The following is an 18,974-nucleotide window of genomic DNA, read 5'->3' as shown; positions in this document are numbered from 1 at the left end:
GACCCGGATATGGCTCGTTTCGTAGGCAGCTGTGTGAATGTGGACCCTGAAGCGCGCCCCACGGCGGCCGAGGTGCTCTACTACATGCAGGTGGCGCTGCGAAATCAACACTTCTGAGAATTTCTGAAATCATACGAGTATATCTTGGCTTAAGGATTTGAATATTCTGGCAGTACCAATATCCGTTGGACAGCTCCTTCACTGCCAAGTTAATAGCGGCGTCAACGATACTTGGAAGCTGCAAAAGTTAATGGAAAGCCGCATCAAGCATAAGTGTTCAAGTGCATCGTGTCCGTGTCGTCCTGGATAGTGCTGAGCTTGGCGGATTTTGCCAAAATGCACGTCTCGTGTTCCCATCTGTTCGTGTTCACGGGGCCTGATTTGCTGGGGCTTATGGATATCTCTTCTGCGACGCTACGGGAGTCCGCCTTGAACTCTGAGGCCGCAGGGCCGGCTGTATTTCAGCACTTCTCGTAGTCAGCGCAGACCTTCATCGCGTCACCATGCTGTATGTCGCCGTGGTGGTGTCCAGCCTGTTACCACTGCTGGCCGTGGCTCAAGATGACCAAGTCTCGTACGAGGTGAGTCTCAGCACGGGCGCGCTCATCGGCATCGTGGCCGGCTGCGTCGTCGCGCTGCTGCTGCTCATTTGCTGCTGTTGCTACACGCGCAAGCGCCGGAGGGCCAAACGCAAACGAGAACTGGAGGAGGCAGTGGCCGCCGCCATTATCCACACGCCCAAGACCGGCGACTCGCACGCCATCGACGTACCATACGAACAGCATCGCCAACACAACACTGGCTCCACCTACACAGGCTCCACGACTCACCCGCACCGGAGCGGCAACACATACGGAGGAGACCCCAACTCTTCTACGACTGGAAGCGGAGGCAGACACTCTATCAGTCTCTGGGACGACCCAGTGATCGTTGCTGCTCGCATCCCATTCGACCGTGTGGAACTTGGCGAGCTGCTTAGCCGCGGCGGATTCGGTGAAGTCTATCGCGGCCGGTACCGCGACCAGAATGTCGCGGTTAAGACGCTACTGCCGTCTACAAGGAAGGACATGAATCACATCGAAGCGTTCCTGGCCGAAATCAAGCTCATGGCCACTATGGAGCACCCACAGATCGTGCAGTTCATCGGTGTGGCCTGGGAATCGTTGAGCGAGCTGTACGCAATATCCGAGTTTATGGAGGGTGGAGACCTTCGTACTCTTCTTGTCAAGCACTACGAGAACGGTCACCCGCGGGGCTTTGAGCCCGCGAAGATCAAGATGGCGTTGCAGGTGGCACACGCTCTAACCTATTTGCACTCTCTCGACCCCATAGTGCTGCATCGCGATCTCAAATCGAGGAACATTTTGCTAACAGAGTCTTTGGATGCCAAGATAACGGATTTTGGAGCTTCCCGTGAGCGGTCAGACAAAACCATGACAGCGGGAGTGGGCACGAGCTTCTGGATGGCACCCGAGGTTGTCATGGGTGAACGGTACGGCGAGAAGGCCGACGTTTTCTCGTTTGGTGTTGTGCTCTCGGAGCTGGATACGCACGAGTTGCCTTACTCCCATGCCAAGGAGAACAGTGAAACTAGTCGACCACTGCCCGATACGGCGGTGCTGCAGCTCGTGCTTATGGGTAGACTGCAGGTACAGTTCTCTGGTGTTGGCCCCATTGAGATGACAGAGCTGGCCCGACAGTGCTTGCAGATTGAGCCGCAGGATCGCCCCACAGCAGCAGAGGTGCTCTATCGGTTGCACACAATCTCGAAGCAATACCCGAGCAGCTATGCGCTTTGAGCTATTCAAGCTATTAATAATTGTTATTAATATAACATGATAAAACGTTTGCAAAGAACGCTGTATCAGTTTATTCCTCAACACCACACAGAAACAAGAATACGCCAATGGGCAGGTACATTGAATGGTTTATTGGTGCAACACTGTGCCCCCTTTTCCTAATGCAACAGCTAAGTAGAGGCAATTAGTGCACTCAAGTTAAAAATTCAGGCGTTGTTACGAGTGACAAGAGTTCTACAGGAACAAAGCCACCGTAGCCATCAGGGCCGATCCCAGCAGAGCAGCTGACGGAGTCACGGCGACGCCGGCGCTGGAGCCACTGGAAGTGTCGTCCGCAGCGCTTGAGGCGCTCGCAGCTGAGTCCGCCGTGGTCGAAGCCGATTCGCTGGCCGGAGCCTGGGTCTCGATGGTGAGGTCGCTGCCCGAGTTCGAGTCGCCCACCGTCACGTCGTCGTCTGCGCTGGCCGAGGACGTCGTGTTAATGGTCGGGGCCACAGTCACCTCTTGAGCGCTGTCGAGCGAGGCTGAGGACGTGCTGGCAACGGTGCCTGCCGAACCAGCCGAAGCAGAGGCCGACGTGGCTGAAGCGGCAGTGGACGTAGATGATGCCGAAGGGTTCGAGCTAGCCGAAGTGGTGGTGGACGAACCCGAGCTGCCCGAGCAGTAGGTGGCTACGGGCGTGATGAGGTCGGCGTACAGGGCAAAGGTGCCGACCGTGCACTCCTCGGGGAACATGGTGGTCAGGTCGGACAGCACAGTCTGGCAGGCCGTGTCAGTGCACATGGTGTCCATTTCAGCAGAGGTGGGCGTCTGCAGCGAGGACGGGGAGTAACCGGAGTTGCTCGCGCATGATGCGACCTCGGTGGACGTCAGCAGAGCCGTCACGGACGCAGTGTCACACGTGGCAGCGCGTGCAACGGCCGTGGTCATGGCGGCGGCTAGGAGCGAGGACGTGAAGACCTTCATGGTTGATTCGAAGATTTCTTAGTTGTATCTGTAGCAGGCGGCAGATCGGAGAATAACTTGCGCCGATGTACGGAACGCGAGTGCCCCCGCTGAGTGGACAGGCAAGTGGAACTCGAACAGTGGACTCCACCAGCGGGTTGAGCATAGCGCAGGCGAGAGAGTCAATGAAGGAGCGGGAACTCACTGCGGTAATGCCACTCTTCCTTTGATCGGCTGGGACGGCTCGGGTTGAAGAGCTACAATCCGGTTCTTTTTCTTGTTTGTCCAGCGCTTCGCAGCGGAGGTGACGGATTCGCAGCCGATTCTCACGTTTCCAGCCGCGATTTCTCATCGCTGTTCTTGTCCAAGTCAAACGCTGAAGAGTGTTGAGAATATGATGCGATAGCCATTACAGCCCCCATTATGGCAAGCAGTCACAAAGCGGAGTGTCTGTAGAGAGCAACCGCGAGTGGCACTGACATTCACAGAGACCTCCGTGGCCGTGGCCTCCATGCATTGCATGGTGTATGGCATGCAGAGCTGAAGTGCACGCAGGATGATGTTGCTCCACGATCGAGCGATCTGATGCTGACTCGCGATTACTTGAAGTAAGTATGAGCTACTGACTCTCAAAGTGCCGGCACCGCACCAAAACTGCTTGATGGCATTGCCAACTCGGTGGCAAGCGAGAGTCGACGGGGGCGGCATAGAGGAATTGTTTGACCCTCAAATACTTATCCTCTTCCAGATATCTATGCCACTTCGATAGTAGCGACGGCAGATTACGCGGCAGCTTTTTTCAACTGAATTGCACCAACAAGGCTCAAGATGATCTAGACTTGCTGAGCAAGACAGAAGGTCATAGGCATGCAAGAGCTTACACAGAATGTAGAATGCCATAACCAGTACTATCAGAATTCCCGCAATGCCACCTGCATGTAGTAGAGCACCTCGGCCGCCGTGGGGCGCGCTTCAGGGTCCACATTCACACAGCTGCCTACGAAACGAGCCATATCCGGGTCCATGAACGGGGAGAACCGCACGCGCAGTTTGCCCATCGACACCATCTGCAGCACGGCCGTGTCCGGCAAAGGATGCCCGCTACCGCCGCTGTTGCCCTCCTTCGCGTGCGAGTACGGCAGTTCGTGCGTGTCCAGCTCCGAGATGACCACACCCAGCGAGAACACGTCCGCCTTCTCACCGTAGCGTTTGCCCATCATCACCTCGGGCGCCATCCACAGACAACTCCCCACGCCAGCAGTCATGGTCGCGTCCGAGCGGATGCGCGAGGCGCCAAAATCCGTGATCTTGGCGTTCAGAGATTCCGTCAGTAGGATGTTGCGAGACTTGAGGTCGCGATGCAGGACCACGGGATCCAGCGAATGCAGATACGTCAACGCGTAGGCCACCTGGTATGCGATCTGCATTTTACAGGCATCCATGCCCTGCGGAACCCCATTGGACAGGTAGTCCTTCAGCAGCGAGCGTAGATCTCCACCGACCATGAACTCGGTCACACAGAAGAGATTACTCAGCGACTCCCACGCCACACCGATGAACTGTACAATGTGAGGATGCTCCATAGTCGCCATGAGTCGCACCTCCGACAGGAACGCCTGGATGTGCGCCAAGTCCTTGCGCTTCTCCGGCAGCAGCGTCTTGATGGCCACGTCCTGGTCTCGGTAGCGTCCTCGATACACTTCACCGAACCCCCCGCGGCTGACGATGGCGCCTAACTCGATACGGTCGATGGGGATTCGCGATGCTAGGATGACTGGGTCTTCCCACAGCGTGTTCCGGTGTCGTCTACCGTCAGGCATTGAGCCCCCAGACGAGCGCGAGTTTGCAGCCGTTCGGGTAATTTCCTGATACTCCGTGTCTGCTGGCGACTGGCCTAGCTCTAGTAGTCGAGACTGCTTTCCAATGGTGGGGGATGCCAAAAAGTCCTCGGAAGAAGCGTCACTGCGTCGGTGTTTGTTGCGGCGGCGTTGCGCGATGAAGAAAGCAAACAGCACGAGCATGAAGACGACGGCCGCCACGATAATCCCGACGATCGCCCCAGGGCCGATGGAGCTGGAAGATTTGGTGGCGTTGCTGTTGTTGGAGTCCGCTAGAGAGCTACCTGACTGGGTTGCAGTATTGCTGTCGCCACTACTGCTGGTGGCTGAGCTACTAGTGGGGCTTAACACGATCGTTTTCTCCGTGTCGCCACTCCTGGTGATGATCACGTAGCTGTACGAAGTGGTGCCGTCCCCCATCGTCGTCTCCGTGACTTCCACTGTGACCAGCTCGGCACCGCCAAGCATACTGGCATCCACTCCGGGAGGCAATGTTGACGAGTTATAATACTCCACGACCGGCGCTGCGGTTGGTGTGGCTGGAGAAGACGTCGCTGTCGTCGTGCTTGGCGCTGTAGTTGCGACTGGTGCAGCGGTCGGAGACGTAGGTGCAGTGGTTGCACTGGCCGGGGCTGTCGTCGTCGGATCTCTTGGTGCAGTTGTGGGGAGGATTGGGGCTGAAGTTGTCGGAGCCCTGGTTGATGGAGCAGCCGTGGTCGGTGTCGGCGATGTCGTGGCTGGAGCAGTTGTGGCAGGAGCTGTAGTCGTCGGAGCTGTCGTGCCGGGCGCCAAGGTCATTGGAGCTGTTGTATCACTCGATCCTGTACCTGCATCAATAGAGGAAGTATCGCCTGAAGCAAGGCAATCCCAATTAATCGCTCACTCATTGCAAGGACAGAGTCCGCACAGTACTCACCAAAGTCATGGGTCTGGGAGGTCACAACAGTGAGGAACAGGCAGAGCACCATGAAGCTCATCCACCAGTCTGCGCGAAGCCTTCCTCGTCGAGACGCCATCTCGTTTTCGGATGTTGAGGTGTACAGCGGGTGGGGTGGAGGGCAGGGGGCGACTAGAAGACTGGGGCTCAATGGGAACGCGATCTCGCTTTCGTCTCTATAGATAGCTGAATTCAGTGCAGCGGAACCGGACGCAAAAACTTGGGTACATTTGCTGGTGTAAGCAACCTGAGTCCTGGGTCATGCTGGCCATGGAGCAACCTGCTCCAACGCGATACCGAAACGCTTGGGCCATATCGAAAGGCTCATTTACGTGTGAAACGGAGCTGACGAAATGAGTGCAGAACCGTCTACGTACGTCGTGGAACGATGACAAACACACGGCGACTTGACCTCCAAGCGAAGAAGGAAGCCACTCCATTCATGTAAATCTGCAAAGAGGACATCATATATTCTTTATAACTGGGACCAAAATCGGTCTTCGCTAGCGGCTACGCTTACAAGAAAGCAGCGGCCACAGCAGCCAGGACGGCACCGGCCGAGACGGCAGCCATGCTGGCGCCGCTGCTGCCCGAGGTCGAGGCCGAAGCGGCAGTAGAAGCAGCCGACGACGAGGACGTCGCAGTCTGCGAGGTGCTGGAGCCGCTCGAGGTTGTCGAGGTGGCAGGCGTGGTCGAGTCAGCCGATCCCGTGGAGCTGGCCGTCACGGTAGCCGAGGTGCTGGAGCCGGCGGTGGAGCCCACAGTGGCGGTGGTGGCCGACGATCCGGTGGACGAACCGGCAGAGGTGCCGCCAGCGCAGTAGTTGGTCAGCGGGGTGATCAGGTCGGCGTACAGGGCGAACGTGCCCAGGGTGCACTCTGACGGGGCAAGCGTCTGGAGCTGCGTGAGCACCGACTGGCAGGCAGTGCTGGTGCACATGACAGCCATCTCGGCGTCCGTGGGGGTGGCCAGCGAGGTCACCGTGTAACCCGAGTCCGTGGCGCACGTGGTCGTGTCCGACGAGGTCAGGAGCGTCTGGAGCGAGGTCACGTCGCACGAGGCGGCGTTGGAGACGGCGACAAGCGCAGCAGCGGAGGCAATGGCAGCGAACTTCATGGTGCTGAAGGTGGGGATACTGACGAGGTCGGGAGTAGAAACTAGCTGCTTGATCGGCAGATAGAAAATTCGGGAATGAGCTTCATCTCGCGCCGACCGACACGCACACGCTCACTGACAGGCCCCTGACCGCCTGTGTATCTCCCGAAGCTGATCTCTCCTCCAGACGCTGATCGGAAGCTGTTGGACAGAGCACGAGCGCTGACGAGATGCCCTTGAGACATCCGGTTCGAGTCCATACAAACACTGAGTGCAAATTCTGACTTGCAGCTGATTACAGTAGGGGCATACATTTCCGCTGTCACCAGGGTTCAGGATACAAGAACCAAGTCGAGCATGGCAAAATGTGTCGCCTTGTCCACTCGGTCGCCGCGGTTTCCACTATTGATCACCGAGCGATGCTTGGCGTCCTGCTATGTGTATACTAGCCTGAATTCAATGGCGAATTCCGTGAGTTGGCAGCCTCATTTTTCTGCGTGAAACTTGCAGGTGGCGGTGTGTATCCACGCCCTTCCACGTCCCTGTAAAAGGCTGATCGGCGTTACTGTGTACACATGGCGCTCGGGCCGGCGTTGCAGATGACAGCGCTCGAGCTTGGCACTCACATGCCAGCATACAAACGGCAAGTGCCCTGCACGCGTGTCCATACCAAGATCGGCTGGTTTTCAGCTCGATGCTTATCAAAAAAGACTTCAAGTCTTAAATCAAGGACCATGAAGACTTCATGATTAAGTCTTTCAACATTTTTTTTACTTTGCGGTGTGGAAAAACACGATAAACTTCACCACAGACTCCGTGGTGGACGGTGGAGTCCACCCGGACAGAGTTTGCGACGACTTCTGCCGCAGACAGCAGCTCGTTGCCAATTTCTGAACCGGGCGCCGTTGACGTGACCGATTGGCGCAACTGCAACGTTGGTAACGGTCCACTTTTGTGATGGTTACGGTGCTTGCCCATCCGACTCAATTTTTGAGAGTCTCGACTCGAGTCTTGAAGAAGAAGACCTTCTCGTCGGACTCGGAAGTCCCGGTTCACTGCTGCAGTGTTGTTCGCTAGCAATTAGCGGTACTGTAGTTGAAGAGCTGTGTTTTCACTTCATCCGTTGTATATTTTTTTAAAGAATAAAATTGTATCATATCTGCAGAACTGTTCCGCATCTCGTACATGTTCTAACATGTGTGCAAAAATGGTAAACGCAGCAGCGAGTCTCCTGCGGTTCTGGGCGCTCACTTTCGTCCTCCGTCCTGCTTTTGCCAGTGAGACTTGAGCAGCGCCAGACGAAGCTGCAGCCGAATGGGGTCCGACGCAGCGTAGTCCATTGGGGTGCGACCTTCGCGATCCTCTCGGTCAGGATCCGCTCCAGCCGTCACTAGCTTCTTGAGAATGCCGCCGAAATCGTTAGCAGCCGCGCTATGCAAGCTCGTAGTTCCGTCTGTTGGCTGCGTAGCGTTAACATCGGCGCCTTTGGCCAGTAGCAGCTCAACGACGTCGGTCCTGCCCTTCGATACCGCTCCACGCAGAGGCGTGGTCTTGTTGGTGCCTGATACGGCTTCCAGTTCGGCTCCGTGATCAAGCAGCAGCTCGACGACGTCCTTGTGACCGCAATACGCGGCAATGAACAGTGCACGCAAGTCGTTCTGCGCTTGCGCTTCGAGTTTCGCTCCATGTGCCAGCAGCTCGCGCGCCACACCAACATGTCCACGCTCTGCAGCAATGTGCAAAGCCGTCATGGTCCCCGGGTGTTTCTTGGCATCAACACTAGCGTCAAAGGATAACAGACAGCGCACCACGTCTCCGTGACCCGATTCAGCAGCCAAGTGGAGTGGCGACGACTGGCGCTGCGCACAGACAGCGTCAACATCAGCACCGTTGAGGAGTAAGCTGTTGACAACCGTGAGGTGGCCGTGCTTAGCTGCATAATGCAGAGCTGTGTAGCCTGTGGATGCAGTGGCAGCGTCAATCTTCGCACCGCCCCACAGAAGGTGAAGCACGACAGCCAAGTGGCCCTGTCGAGCTGCAAGAACTAACGGCGTAGCCTGCTTCTTGCCACCAATGGCCTCAATATCGGCTCCTCGAGCTAAAGCATGCTCTACCATCTGCAGATAACCATGCTCCGCTGCACAGCACAGCACGCGGGACGCTGCGTCGGGCAGGCTGGACGTACATTCGTCGTGAGCGAGCAGGAAACGCACAATATCTAGATGCCCGCGTCGAGCTGCCAGCATAATCGGGTGTCTTGATGGCTCGAGTGCTGCAAGATCCGTCGCGCTAGCTGCACCGCGTGTCAGTAGATACTGCACCATATCCAAGTGACCGTTTTTGGCTGCCAAACAGAGCGCGACTTGGTTAGACCTGCAGGACGAAATTTCCTTTTCTAGCTCATCCGGAGTTCGCGGTTCCGTCTCGGGCGCTTCTTCAGCTAATGCCTTTCCTCCCGTTTCCACAGCGACCGACTTCTTTCGTCTCCGACGTCGTCGCCGGCGAGAATTCTCACCCGCTGCCTCACTATCCACAGCCGCAGCGAGATAATCCGTCGTCACAGCATCGATGTGAGCTCCATGGGCGATCAGCAGCTCAGCAATTTGCACGTGACCGTTTTCAGCTGCTCGATGCAATGGCGTCGTGCCGCGCTCAGTCGCTGCATCCACGTTGGCTCCACGATCTAGCAGTAGTGCGGCCACCTCGACGTGTCCTTGGTATGCAGCCTCATGAAGCGGCGTTGTGCCGGCTATTGTGGGCTCGTCGACTGGCAGGCCCTGGTCAATCAGGTACGAGGCCACATCAACGAAGCCCGATGCCGATGCCAAGTGTAACCCAGTCGCACCACCCGGCAGCGCAGCCGACAGACTAGCACCGCGAGCCAGGAGCACCTTGACGGTCTCCAATTGTCCGTGCATAGCCGCAACGTGTAATGGCGTGGCACCGTCAGTGTCGCCCGAGGGGCTCGCTTCCTCAGTGAGCAAAGTCTTCCCTGCGAGCTGCTCGGGCGACGAGCACGTCGATGAGCTGCTGCTGCTGCTGTCGATTCCGCTGCCTTCGGTTCCCGTCGAAGCTCTGGAGTCACTGGACCTTATCGACTTAACCGGGGAGCTCTCGGGGGAAATTGACTCGAGGTCCTGCTCTTGTCCGCTCTTTTTCGATGACGTACTGTGCGGCTTCTTCGGCAGGTCCTCCGGGTTTTCCATCTGCTGCTGCAGGAATTTGGCCACACTCGCATGCTCGTTCATCTTGGCGATGAAAGCAGCGTCGTTGCCGTCCACGTCGCGTGCCGTCACGTCTGCTCCAAGTGAGACTAGCGTTTGCACGAGCGAGAGCGACCCAGACCATGCGGCGAACATGAGTGCAGTAAATCCTTCAGGTGTTGCGACTTCCAAGTGAGCACCGGCTCGTAGCAGTTCATGCACGGCATCATCGTGTCCGCCAACGCATGCGAGGTGTAGTGCTGTGAAGCCGTCTTCATCTGCAGCGTCGATCCAAGGCTCCGATGACGACGACGACGAGGAGGATCTTTTGGTGATATCAATGCCGGACGACGGAGAGGAGGCGCTGGTGCGCGCCGTCTGGACAAGCTTGACGATCTGCTTAACGTCTCCAGTCTGAGCTGCGCGCTGAAGTAATTGCGCGAAGCTAGCACCGTTCGTGGAGGCGGAGGATGGCGACGAGAAGGGCGACATGGACTCCTCGTCCTCCGTGACGGGGCTGCCTCCGCTCTGCGTGCTGGAGCTCGTGGCGTGCATGCGGCGAAGTCTCAAATGGGGACAACGACAAGCGTGAAGAACGGACCAGGACCGCTCCGCTGTATAACGGGAGGAGACAAGTAACCTCAAAGCAGCAAGGTAGTGCGGAGGCCCAGAAACAAACGCTGGAAGACCTGCTGGCGACTCGCACGCTCACTTGAGGACTCGGAGCTCTGGAGTTCGTGGGCTGAAGCGCGAAATGCCGCTCGTCGGACGGTGGATCCGAGTGCGTCACGCCGACAGGCGAGCGACCGACGATGGTGCGCGTCCAGTTCGGCGCAGAAAGAAGCCGGAGCTCGGGCCCCGGAGCGTGCGATCGAGGTCCTGGTGCCGTTCGCAACAACACGAAGTCGAAGTTGCACCGTGTGGCTATTTTTTCGAACGTGCGCGCTGATTGGGCGAGCGGAGTTGAAGCCATCCGATTGGATGGAAAAATGTAGAACGTGGGCACCGACTGGAGCTATGGGCTGGGCTCCGGAGGCACCGGAGGTGGAGCTGCGTTGGAGAAGCGAGTGCGCGAAGCGTTATACTGCAGTCGTCTCGTTGTATCAAACAAAGAACGGCGAGCTACGACGACGAGTCCAAAATGAACCCGTGCGATGGATCATCGTGATCCGTGGCGATGCATCGATGTGGCATTGAATGGAGTGTTCTCCAGTGCGACGAGCAAGCTGTCTGCAATGTTTCACGCATGTTCAATGGTTATTGTCGTGGGTGTGCTAAGTACAACGCAGCGGTAAGATAATCCGCCGACTTGTTTCTGACTGGAAGCTACTGTAGACGGCCATCGGCACGAATGAGCCGCAGGTAATGAGAGCGCCTATGGGTGATACCACGGTGGAGTAGGCATAGTCGCCAGTGAAGTCATATACACCACTCGTGCGTTGCAGACAGGTGCCAGCGTGCAGCGTGGACGATTTGGCCGGGTCGATCCCTGGAAAAGTACTGACGATAAATCAGCTTCGGGGTGTTAGCTCAGCGCGGTGGTTGTGAGCAGATAGTTGCTTGAATACCTATGATATTACGCTGTGGTGCATGTAACTGCATGTGTCTTCAATTGGAGCAGTGTGCATAAAGTGAGATTCCATTCGTAACTTACCTGGGCAAGCAGGCGCCTTCTGGCGGAAATAAAACGTCAAGCACTAGCGTCATAGCCGTTAGTCGCATACAATTGTTAGATGCTGAAGTAGTAGATGATTTTCAATTCTATTCAATGCATTTGAGTGAAAACAAACAACTTTTTTCTAGCTACTGTTTTGTTGCAGTTTATTATCGAACACGCAGTGCTGAGCCATCAAGCACATGCAGAAGTACCAGCCTTCTTTCCCAGGGACAATGTACGATAATTTCACTGTGATGACGGGGCAGGAGGAGGGTCAGTCGCCTCGGAGGCAGCTTCGCCAACCTTCAGTCCCTCCAGCGTCCTGATCAGCAACGCCTTCTCCTCGATAAACTGCGGGTCCTCTGTTCTCAGCACCGCAAAAAAGGACAAACATTTAGCCCGATAAAAGGTCGCCGCTTGAAATACACACAATTTCATACCTTTGCTGTTCTGGAAGTTCTTTAGATACGCGATAAGCTTCTCACGGTTGTTCACAAGGATCAGAGAGATCGCTTCGGGCTTCTTCGGGTTGGCCACAAACACTTTGAACACGTGAAATGCCTCGAACTGGATGTTCGCACTCGTATCGCGCAGCAGGTTCATCATCATCTTCAGATTCTCCTTCTCCCTGTAGGTACCATGACAAGCAATCTGAGCCGATAATGATCCCATTTTCTGCCTAACTTGTCGCACAAAACTTACCCGATGTACTTCATCATGATGTCGAAATTGGAGCGATCAAGCAGGATCTCGCCCAGAAGCTTCAGCGATTGCCGCCGAGTGACGTAGTTCTCCGACATCAGCAGACAATTGTACTTGGCGAAGACCACGTCGAAGTTGGACGTGAAAAACGTAGCAGCCAGGTTCTTGTGGCGCGTAAACAGATCCTTGAACGTAGCGAACGCATCCGACCCGACCTCGAAGTTGGGCAGATGAACATACACATCGAAGAACTTCCACAAGTCGGGCGAGTACAAAATCTTGCCGGCCAGAATCTCGTGGCGAATCGACTGCAATGGACAATAGAGAACCATCAGTATCTTCACAGCAGGAATCCGATACAGCAGGCAGCTCAGCCTACCTCACGCAGCATTGTACCGCAGTTGAGCGCCACCTCGGCATTCTCGTAACCCGCCACAAGGGCTGACAGAATCTCAGGCTTACGGTCCACGTAGCTTACAAAGCCCGCAAGGTCGCGCCGCATGAGATTATTGTACACCTGCGCGAACTGTTTGCGCGCCTCGAAGGGAAGCTTGTCCAGCCCCATGATCAGCTTGGGGACGAGGCCGCTAGCGATCAATAGCTCCGCCAGCTGCGCGCATTTCTCTGGTTTGGCCTCCTGTTCTCCATCCCCATACAGAAGCAGCTTCATCTCGCTCAGACGCTTGGTAATTTCTTCCACGGCCTAAAGCAACAATAATAAGAGGAGGGGAGCAACAAGGAGTCCGGGTCAGAGCTAGCAACAACTCAGACAACACTCAGCTAGCACCTCACCGTCCCATCCTTCGAAGGCTTGGCAGGCGCTGACGGGTCCGCGAAGGCATCTTTCAGCAGCTTCACCAGCTGATCTGGGTTTTTCCGGCGCGAGAAGAGCGACATCGGCACGGAAGTGGGGTGGTGCGGAAGCGAGACTGAGTTTATGAATAGCCCGCAGTTTTTTCCACTACCCAACCTGAGCACCGATTTGGCAATAACCTATTATACTGACTTTTTGTGAAACCCGTACACTCTCTACTACGGGTTAGAAGCAGCCAATCAGACTGCCCTCATCCAGAAAGCTTCCTGTTTTGGCAGAATCAGGAGATTTGGTGAAGAGTTGAAGGTTTAATGTGATTGGTGAAAGTAAGAGTTGAGGTTCGATTTAATTGGCCGCAATGAAAGCCCAACATTATCACAAATACATGCACACGGTGGCGGTGGTGTTTTGCATGGCACAGGCGCGACGCTAGCTACTGCCACGGTGAAATGTATGCTGCTTAACTACATGTAATCGCTGCAAGCAACCTCGCTGCCAACACTGTCAAACAACCGGGTAGGAAAGCTTGGCGAAATGTATATTTTGAAACTACATGAACGTAGAGGGAAGGTCTCTATATGAGATGTTGGGATGTACAAGCCTAAAAAATTTGAAGTCTTGTAGTGAGGCTTCTCAGTGTAGAATTCTCTTTCTAACAGAGTCCACTGAGGTGAGATCCAGCTAACCATAAGCCCGCTCCTAGTTCAGTACCGAGGCGATTGTTTTCGCCACTGCGCAAGAACGTCTCCAACATCTGCAAGTGCGCCAAGGAGCAGCTTGGCACTGCCGCAACTCTAAACGTTAATGCCATTCAAATAAAAACCAATGATAATACACTAAAAGCTTTTTCTGTGCACTATGTGGTGCTCACAGTTAGAAGTGAATGCTTCCAGAGCGCGCCAAATCATTAGGACCCCAGATTTTATGCATATGTGGTGTAGCGGAATCAGCAAAATTTGCGAGGTTGCTGGTTACGAATCCCCCCCCCCCAAGAGACCGCCTAACGAAAGGGGTCCCTCGACGATCCGTGATCTGCCGCAGTTGTTTACCATGTGTACCCGTCGGTAGAGCAGGATCTTGCTCCTCTGGCATCTGCAGAAAGGTTCAATTGGATGAAGCTTGAGTGTCTTGTGGTGTAGTGATTAGCAAGTCAACTGGGACTTGGCACTCCTCGGCCAACTGGAGTGTCAGGATCCGTTGTGGTGTAGCGGGATCAGCAAAATCTGCAAGATTGCCTGATCCGACTTCCTATCAGTACCCAGACACCGACTAACGATAGGGGTACCCCACTTGTAACAGGCCCCTCCTTTACATAAGTAGGTAGGTTGTTTTTACAAAAGTAGGTGCATCAGCACACGCTACTCGTGTGCTGAATTGTCATCATCTTATTGGTTGATATATGGGGAGACAGACCCATTATTAGCCAATCAGCCGATATCATGTATTTGAGCGGTCAGGGCTGTCACCCTGGTCCTAAATAAAGTCAGAGTTGAATTTTCCTGATAATTGCGAGCTTCCTCCTATCTACAGTGTAAGCTAGTGACGGATAAATACCTGGCCCGTTACACCTGGAAGCACTTAGTAGTCCTTCCAATGACCAAGTTCGACATGAGTCAAGACCTCGACCACGCTGCTTCTCCCCATCTCACTCGTATAGAGTGGGAAGCTCTCCACTGCCTCGCGGTGGTGTCCAGTGGAACTATCGTCACGTCGCTGCTGCGCTCAGCGACTCCCGATCAGCAGCGTCTCGCGGCACTAGAGTTCATGGAACGCGAGATCGCCGAGTGTCAACTCCCTCGCGTTCGTCCAAGCACGACGTCTTGAAGTTAGAGACGTCGGCCTACTCCGGCGTCGGCGAAGATCGCCTTCCGCTGAATCGGTGGTTCCGGGAGATCGATATTGCCATCGCCTCAAGATTGCTCGAGGCGCCGTCGGCTAAAGTCAATTTTCTTCTCTCCCGGCTGTCCGGGAAGGCAAAGGAATGAGCACTCGGCAAGCTGGTTGTCGACTCTAACGCCTTCCCCGCCCACTGGAAGCGCTCCAGGGTGATCTTCGGCTCGCCTTCGAGCCGCCCCAAGATGAATCCCGCGTTCGAGCGGACTTCTTTGCCCTCCGGCAAGGCTCGATGTCCATGCGCGACTACGTCAAGAAGACGCGACACTTCGCGTTGTGTATCGTAACCAAGCCCATCGACATGGCCTCTCAGATCCATGCCTTCGTTTTCGGCACGCGTGAGGGCATGACACGTTACTGCCTCACCCGAGACGAGCCTTCCACGCTTGAAGAAGCATTTGCCCTCGCGCTCCGCGAGGACTACGTGGTGGCATCATCTCATACCGCGCGCTACCTGCGTCCGCTCGAGAGACGGCCCCCGAGCCCATGGAGATCGACGCAATCAATGCATCGAGCAGTCGCCAACGCAATGGTTCTCGAGGGGCAGGTGGCCGCACTGGTCGCTCCCTTATCTGCTCCCTTGCCGGAAGCGTGGTCATCGTGCGGCTGTTGGCTGCGCTCCCGCTCTGGTTCTCGCACATGTCGACGTCGAAGCTTTTCCTGCCGTTTAGCCAAAACAAAAAAACGGTCAGGGTTAGTACCCGACTGGCTGGGACGAAGGTCCAGGTCCCCCGGTGCACCCAACCGTCTAGCCCTCCCGTACTCCACGCACACTTCAATGCCACCACCACACTGAGCGATTCGAGACTGATCATCGTCAGTCTTCACGTCGCCGGTGCCCAACGACCACTGCGCGCACTCCTGGACTTAGGAGCGACGAACAACTTCTTCCGTGCGTCGTGTCTGTCGGTACTCCCATCGGCGATCAGCGTCCGTGAGGGCCGCGGCGTGAGATCACACTGCCGTACACGCTTGACGGATTCCGTAGCAAGGACGACTTCCTTGTGATCGACATGTACTACGTGTCCGACTGCATCCTGGGTATGCCTTGGTTTTTGAGATATCAACCAGAGATCGACTGGTTGGCTCGGTCTGTCAAGCGTCGTGGTGATTTCGACGTGAGCGAGGTGTTCACCCACCTCCTGGTTGCCCAGAAGGTCTGGCCCCACGTCCCCGTCGTGCACAGAGTGAGCGATGGCCCTCTCTGCACTGCATGCGCAGTACTGTTACACGACGATACCCGCGGCGGCGCGAGGTTCACTCCCAAGTGGTGGTCGAGCAGTTGGCGCTCGCGCCGAACGATACCGCGGTCGAGCAGGGGCTCCCGCTTGTTTCTGGCCGGATCCGACACGGTCCTTCGCGCCTAGAGGGGGGGGGGTCTCTCGTCCAGCGAGAGCGATTCCTCGTCCTCGAGCTCGCACTCGAGGCGACGAAAGAAGAAAGCTAAGCGTCGATGTCTGAAACCCCGTCGCGAACCCGTGTCAAGTGTCAGCTCATCGACGGAGTCGGTCTGCGTGCTTGAATACGAGGAACATTCGGACACCAACGCACAATCGAGCTGGCAAACCCACCTCGAGAAGCGCAGTCGATCACCCGACTTCCAGGCCTCTCTTGGAAGAACTTCCTTCACGATCTGAAGGACGGTGCCATCGAACAGGTCTGCGTGATCACCGACGCTGATCTAGCGTCGTCCGAGCTGAATACTGTCAGCGATGACAGTACCTCACGGCGTTGAGCCGAAGTCGACACGCGAGGAACGCTTCGCAGCGCCGTCGTGGGAAGGACGTGGTACTTGACGCCATGTCGGGTAGCGAAGTGTACAGCGCCATCGACTTGACCGATGGATTTTATCAAATCCTCATGAGACAGAGCGACATACCCCTCACGACGGTGAGTACTCCCAGCGGTATGCTCTGGGAGTGGCTTGGCATGCCACAAGGATTGAAGAATGCCCCAGCCACGTTTAATCGCATGGTATCCCATGTGTTGCACCCACTCGGTGACTTCGCTCCAAGCTACTTCGACGCCATCTTTTCCACAGTCGCGTTGAGGGTGATCTCAGCGCGCTCGAGGTCCACTTAAGGCATTTGAGCTAAGTCTTCCAAATGAAGAGTGAGAACAAGTTGTATGCGAACCTGAAGAAGTGTATCTTCTGTGCGTCGGAGATCCCTGTGCTTGGCTGTTTCGTGAACAAGAACGGCGTCCGAGCTGACCCCGAGAAAGTGTCGTCGATCTGCGCGTGGCCCACGCCACAGAGGCCCACTGAGTTGTGTCAGTGGCTGGGTCTGGCGAATTATCTTCACAAGTACACGAAGAACTACGCCAGTCTGATCCAGCCGCTTTCCTCGCTGTTGAAGAAAAGAAAGATGCGGTATGGTCATGGACTCCAGCGCATCAAGACGCATTCAACTCGGTGAAGAAAAGCCTAGCAGAGGCTCCAATTCTTGCTCTCCCGGATGACTCGAAACCTTTTCGCGTCGTGTGTGACGCGAGTGACTTCGCCATCGGCTGCGCGCTGATGAAATTGGACGATGAAGGCCGCGAACGAGTCGTGAGTTACCAGTCCAGGCAGATGAAGCCGGCCGAGAGGAACTACCCGATCCATGACAAGTCGCGGTGAGATACGCTCTGATCACATTCAGAGTGTATTTACTGGGTGAAAAGACCTTCGCGATGTATACCGAACACGCGTCGCTGAGGACAGCAATGAAGAGCCCGCATCTGACCCAACGGTGGCCCGCTGGCTCTCGTTCTTCTCTGAGTACAACTTCGTTGTCCACTACAAGCCCGGCAAGAACAACATTCTCGCCGACGCTTTGTCTCGGCGACCAGACTACAACCCACGAGGTTCATTGGGTCGACAAGTCTTGCTCGATGAAGACGATGTTGATGAATGCGCCATGTGTCAAACATCGGGATTGAACTTGAGCGTCTCCCCGGAATTATCGCTTCGAGACGAAATCCGAACAGCGTACGACCACTGTGGTGGAGTGGGGTTCGCAAAATCACGTTGCGCTCCAGTCTGACACACAGTGCCCTGGACTGCCGACTTACGGAGGGGGTACTCCGATAATCGTGGGGTTGCTGAGGGCTCATCTTGTGTACCCGTCGGTGGGGCTGGTTACACTCCTCTGGTGGACTTGATGGGAAGCTTGGCCTGGGCTGGTCTCGTCTTGGCGGGACGCAGGATGGTTGGGGTGGCGTAGCGTGGATACTCTTCAGGCTATGCGCCAGGTAGGTTGTCGATCTTGATCGACTTGGGGTGTGGTTGTTCCTTTGCGTGGGGAGGGGGGGGTCCTTGTTCCTTTACTTGCGAGACTTGACCGCTTCCTATAGCAGGAGAGTTGAGGGCGAGAGCGGAGACGATCGACCGGTCAAGCTGCAAACTCCGACGACTGACGCGTGTATCTGGTAGAATTAACTTGATTACTGTATGGGCCAATATACTTCCCGCTACAGTCTCTGTTCTTGAACCGAAGGCACTTGTTCTTGATAAGGCGAATTCGTTCCTGGAGCGAGTTCTGTCCGAGTAGATTCCAGCTTGTGGCGAATCACATCGTACTTGTGCTGGCAAAAGAGCACGTACGGAGACGCAGCGTTGGCCGCATCGGCAAGCTGACGATCTAGATCTTCCACACGACGACGCGAAGCCAGAAACTCGCGGCGCAGAGCCTCATGATTCGAGCGAAGTTCGCGCAGTGCCTCGGTCTGGTGGACGGCTTGTTGCAACACGCTCAGCGAAGCCTGCACATCGGCAAGGTCCAGCGAAGGATCGGCCAGCTCAACAGTCGACACAACGGCTGAGCCGCGGCGCGGCAGAGCGAGGAGAAGAGCAGGGTGAGGACGTGAGGTCGACGAAAGCGACGTTGTCTACGGAAGGCACGAGTTAGCAACGGAAGAGAGGCCAACGACGAAAGAGAGTGGACGTACCGAAAGACATGGAGCTGTGGTGGTGCTGACGCCGGAGGCGAGCGAAGGTGCAGACGAGAAGTTGCTGCGAGAGACGAAGATCGGTGAGTGAAGTCCGACAGTTGGTGCTGTGAACTCTCACTCAGGGGACGATTGTGGTGAAGCGCCAGTTGGCTTTTGCG

The 18,974-nt window shown here is 55.8% G+C and overlaps 8 protein-coding genes across 13 annotated transcripts; 2 read left to right on the top strand and 6 right to left on the bottom strand.

The window, feature by feature from the left end:
- Positions 1 to 29: 29 nt before the first annotated feature.
- On the top strand, positions 30 to 1,857 carry PPTG_07736 (TKL protein kinase). The gene has a single exon (XM_008902095.1). The coding sequence runs from the start codon at positions 504 to 506 to the stop codon at positions 1,797 to 1,799; it is 1,296 nt and encodes a 431-aa protein (XP_008900343.1). The 5' UTR covers positions 30 to 503; the 3' UTR covers positions 1,800 to 1,857.
- Positions 1,858 to 2,033: 176 nt separating this feature from the next.
- PPTG_07735 (hypothetical protein) lies at positions 2,034 to 2,765 on the bottom strand (the record flags this gene model as incomplete). The annotated part of the gene is made up of 1 exon (XM_008902094.1): positions 2,034 to 2,765. One exon carries the CDS (start codon positions 2,763 to 2,765, stop codon positions 2,034 to 2,036), a length of 732 nt encoding a protein of 243 aa, XP_008900342.1.
- Positions 2,766 to 3,655: 890 nt separating this feature from the next.
- Positions 3,656 to 5,598, bottom strand: PPTG_07734 (TKL protein kinase; the record flags this gene model as incomplete). Its single annotated transcript, XM_008902093.1, has 2 exons — positions 3,656 to 5,433; positions 5,499 to 5,598. The coding sequence occupies 2 exons, from the start codon at positions 5,596 to 5,598 to the stop codon at positions 3,656 to 3,658; spliced, it is 1,878 nt and encodes a 625-aa protein (XP_008900341.1).
- A 437-nt stretch (positions 5,599 to 6,035) lies between these two features.
- PPTG_07733 (hypothetical protein) lies at positions 6,036 to 6,635 on the bottom strand (the record flags this gene model as incomplete). Its single annotated transcript, XM_008902092.1, has 1 exon — positions 6,036 to 6,635. The coding sequence occupies one exon, from the start codon at positions 6,633 to 6,635 to the stop codon at positions 6,036 to 6,038; it is 600 nt and encodes a 199-aa protein (XP_008900340.1).
- Positions 6,636 to 7,718: 1,083 nt separating this feature from the next.
- On the bottom strand, positions 7,719 to 10,712 carry PPTG_07732 (hypothetical protein). The gene has a single exon (XM_008902091.1). It carries the CDS (start codon positions 10,370 to 10,372, stop codon positions 7,862 to 7,864), a length of 2,511 nt encoding a protein of 836 aa, XP_008900339.1. The 5' UTR covers positions 10,373 to 10,712; the 3' UTR covers positions 7,719 to 7,861.
- On the top strand, positions 10,630 to 11,218 carry PPTG_22190 (hypothetical protein; the record flags this gene model as incomplete). The annotated part of the gene is made up of 3 exons (XM_008902360.1): positions 10,630 to 10,755; positions 10,813 to 10,884; positions 11,153 to 11,218. 3 exons carry the CDS (start codon positions 10,630 to 10,632, stop codon positions 11,216 to 11,218), a joined length of 264 nt encoding a protein of 87 aa, XP_008900608.1.
- Positions 11,219 to 11,532: 314 nt separating this feature from the next.
- Positions 11,533 to 13,160, bottom strand: PPTG_07731 (hypothetical protein). 6 transcript variants are annotated; one of them, XM_008902087.1, is made up of 5 exons: positions 12,969 to 13,160; positions 12,556 to 12,879; positions 12,177 to 12,484; positions 11,915 to 12,102; positions 11,533 to 11,836 (listed from the first exon to the last, which is right to left on the bottom strand). In XM_008902087.1, exons 1-5 carry the CDS (start codon positions 13,071 to 13,073, stop codon positions 11,721 to 11,723), a joined length of 1,041 nt encoding a protein of 346 aa, XP_008900335.1. In that variant the 5' UTR covers positions 13,074 to 13,160; the 3' UTR covers positions 11,533 to 11,720. The 6 variants fall into 6 exon arrangements, with proteins under 6 accessions (XP_008900335.1, XP_008900337.1, XP_008900334.1 ...); XM_008902089.1 differs by having other exon boundaries at positions 12,556 to 13,160; XM_008902086.1 differs by having other exon boundaries at positions 11,915 to 12,484.
- Positions 13,161 to 18,336: 5,176 nt separating this feature from the next.
- Positions 18,337 to 18,823, bottom strand: PPTG_07730 (hypothetical protein; the record flags this gene model as incomplete). Its single annotated transcript, XM_008902084.1, has 2 exons — positions 18,337 to 18,683; positions 18,814 to 18,823. The coding sequence occupies 2 exons, from the start codon at positions 18,821 to 18,823 to the stop codon at positions 18,337 to 18,339; spliced, it is 357 nt and encodes a 118-aa protein (XP_008900332.1).
- Positions 18,824 to 18,974: the final 151 nt, after the last annotated feature.

The sequence above is a fragment of the Phytophthora parasitica genome, assembly GCF_000247585.1.
Source record: "Phytophthora parasitica INRA-310 unplaced genomic scaffold supercont2.13, whole genome shotgun sequence".
Taxonomy (NCBI): Eukaryota; Oomycota; class Peronosporomycetes; order Peronosporales; family Peronosporaceae; genus Phytophthora; species Phytophthora nicotianae.
Note: the sequence above shows the minus strand (reverse complement) of the source record. Positions and strands in the feature narration are given on the sequence as shown.

Bases quoted from the DNA above. Each gene is read 5' to 3' on its own strand.
- PPTG_07736 (XM_008902095.1), top strand. From the start codon at position 504: ATGCTGTATGTCGCCGTGGTGGTGTCCAGCCTGTTACCACTGCTGGCC.
- PPTG_07732 (XM_008902091.1), bottom strand. From the start codon at position 10,372: ATGCACGCCACGAGCTCCAGCACGCAGAGCGGAGGCAGCCCCGTCACG.
- PPTG_07731 (XM_008902085.1), bottom strand. From the start codon at position 13,073: ATGTCGCTCTTCTCGCGCCGGAAAAACCCAGATCAGCTGGTGAAGCTG. The intron at 12,880-12,968 runs GTGAGGTGCTAG...TTGTTGCTTTAG, and splicing joins AGCCTTCGAAGGATGGGACG to GCCGTGGAAGAAATTACCAA. The intron at 12,485-12,555 runs GTAGGCTGAGCT...TGTCCATTGCAG, and splicing joins GCGGTACAATGCTGCGTGAG to TCGATTCGCCACGAGATTCT.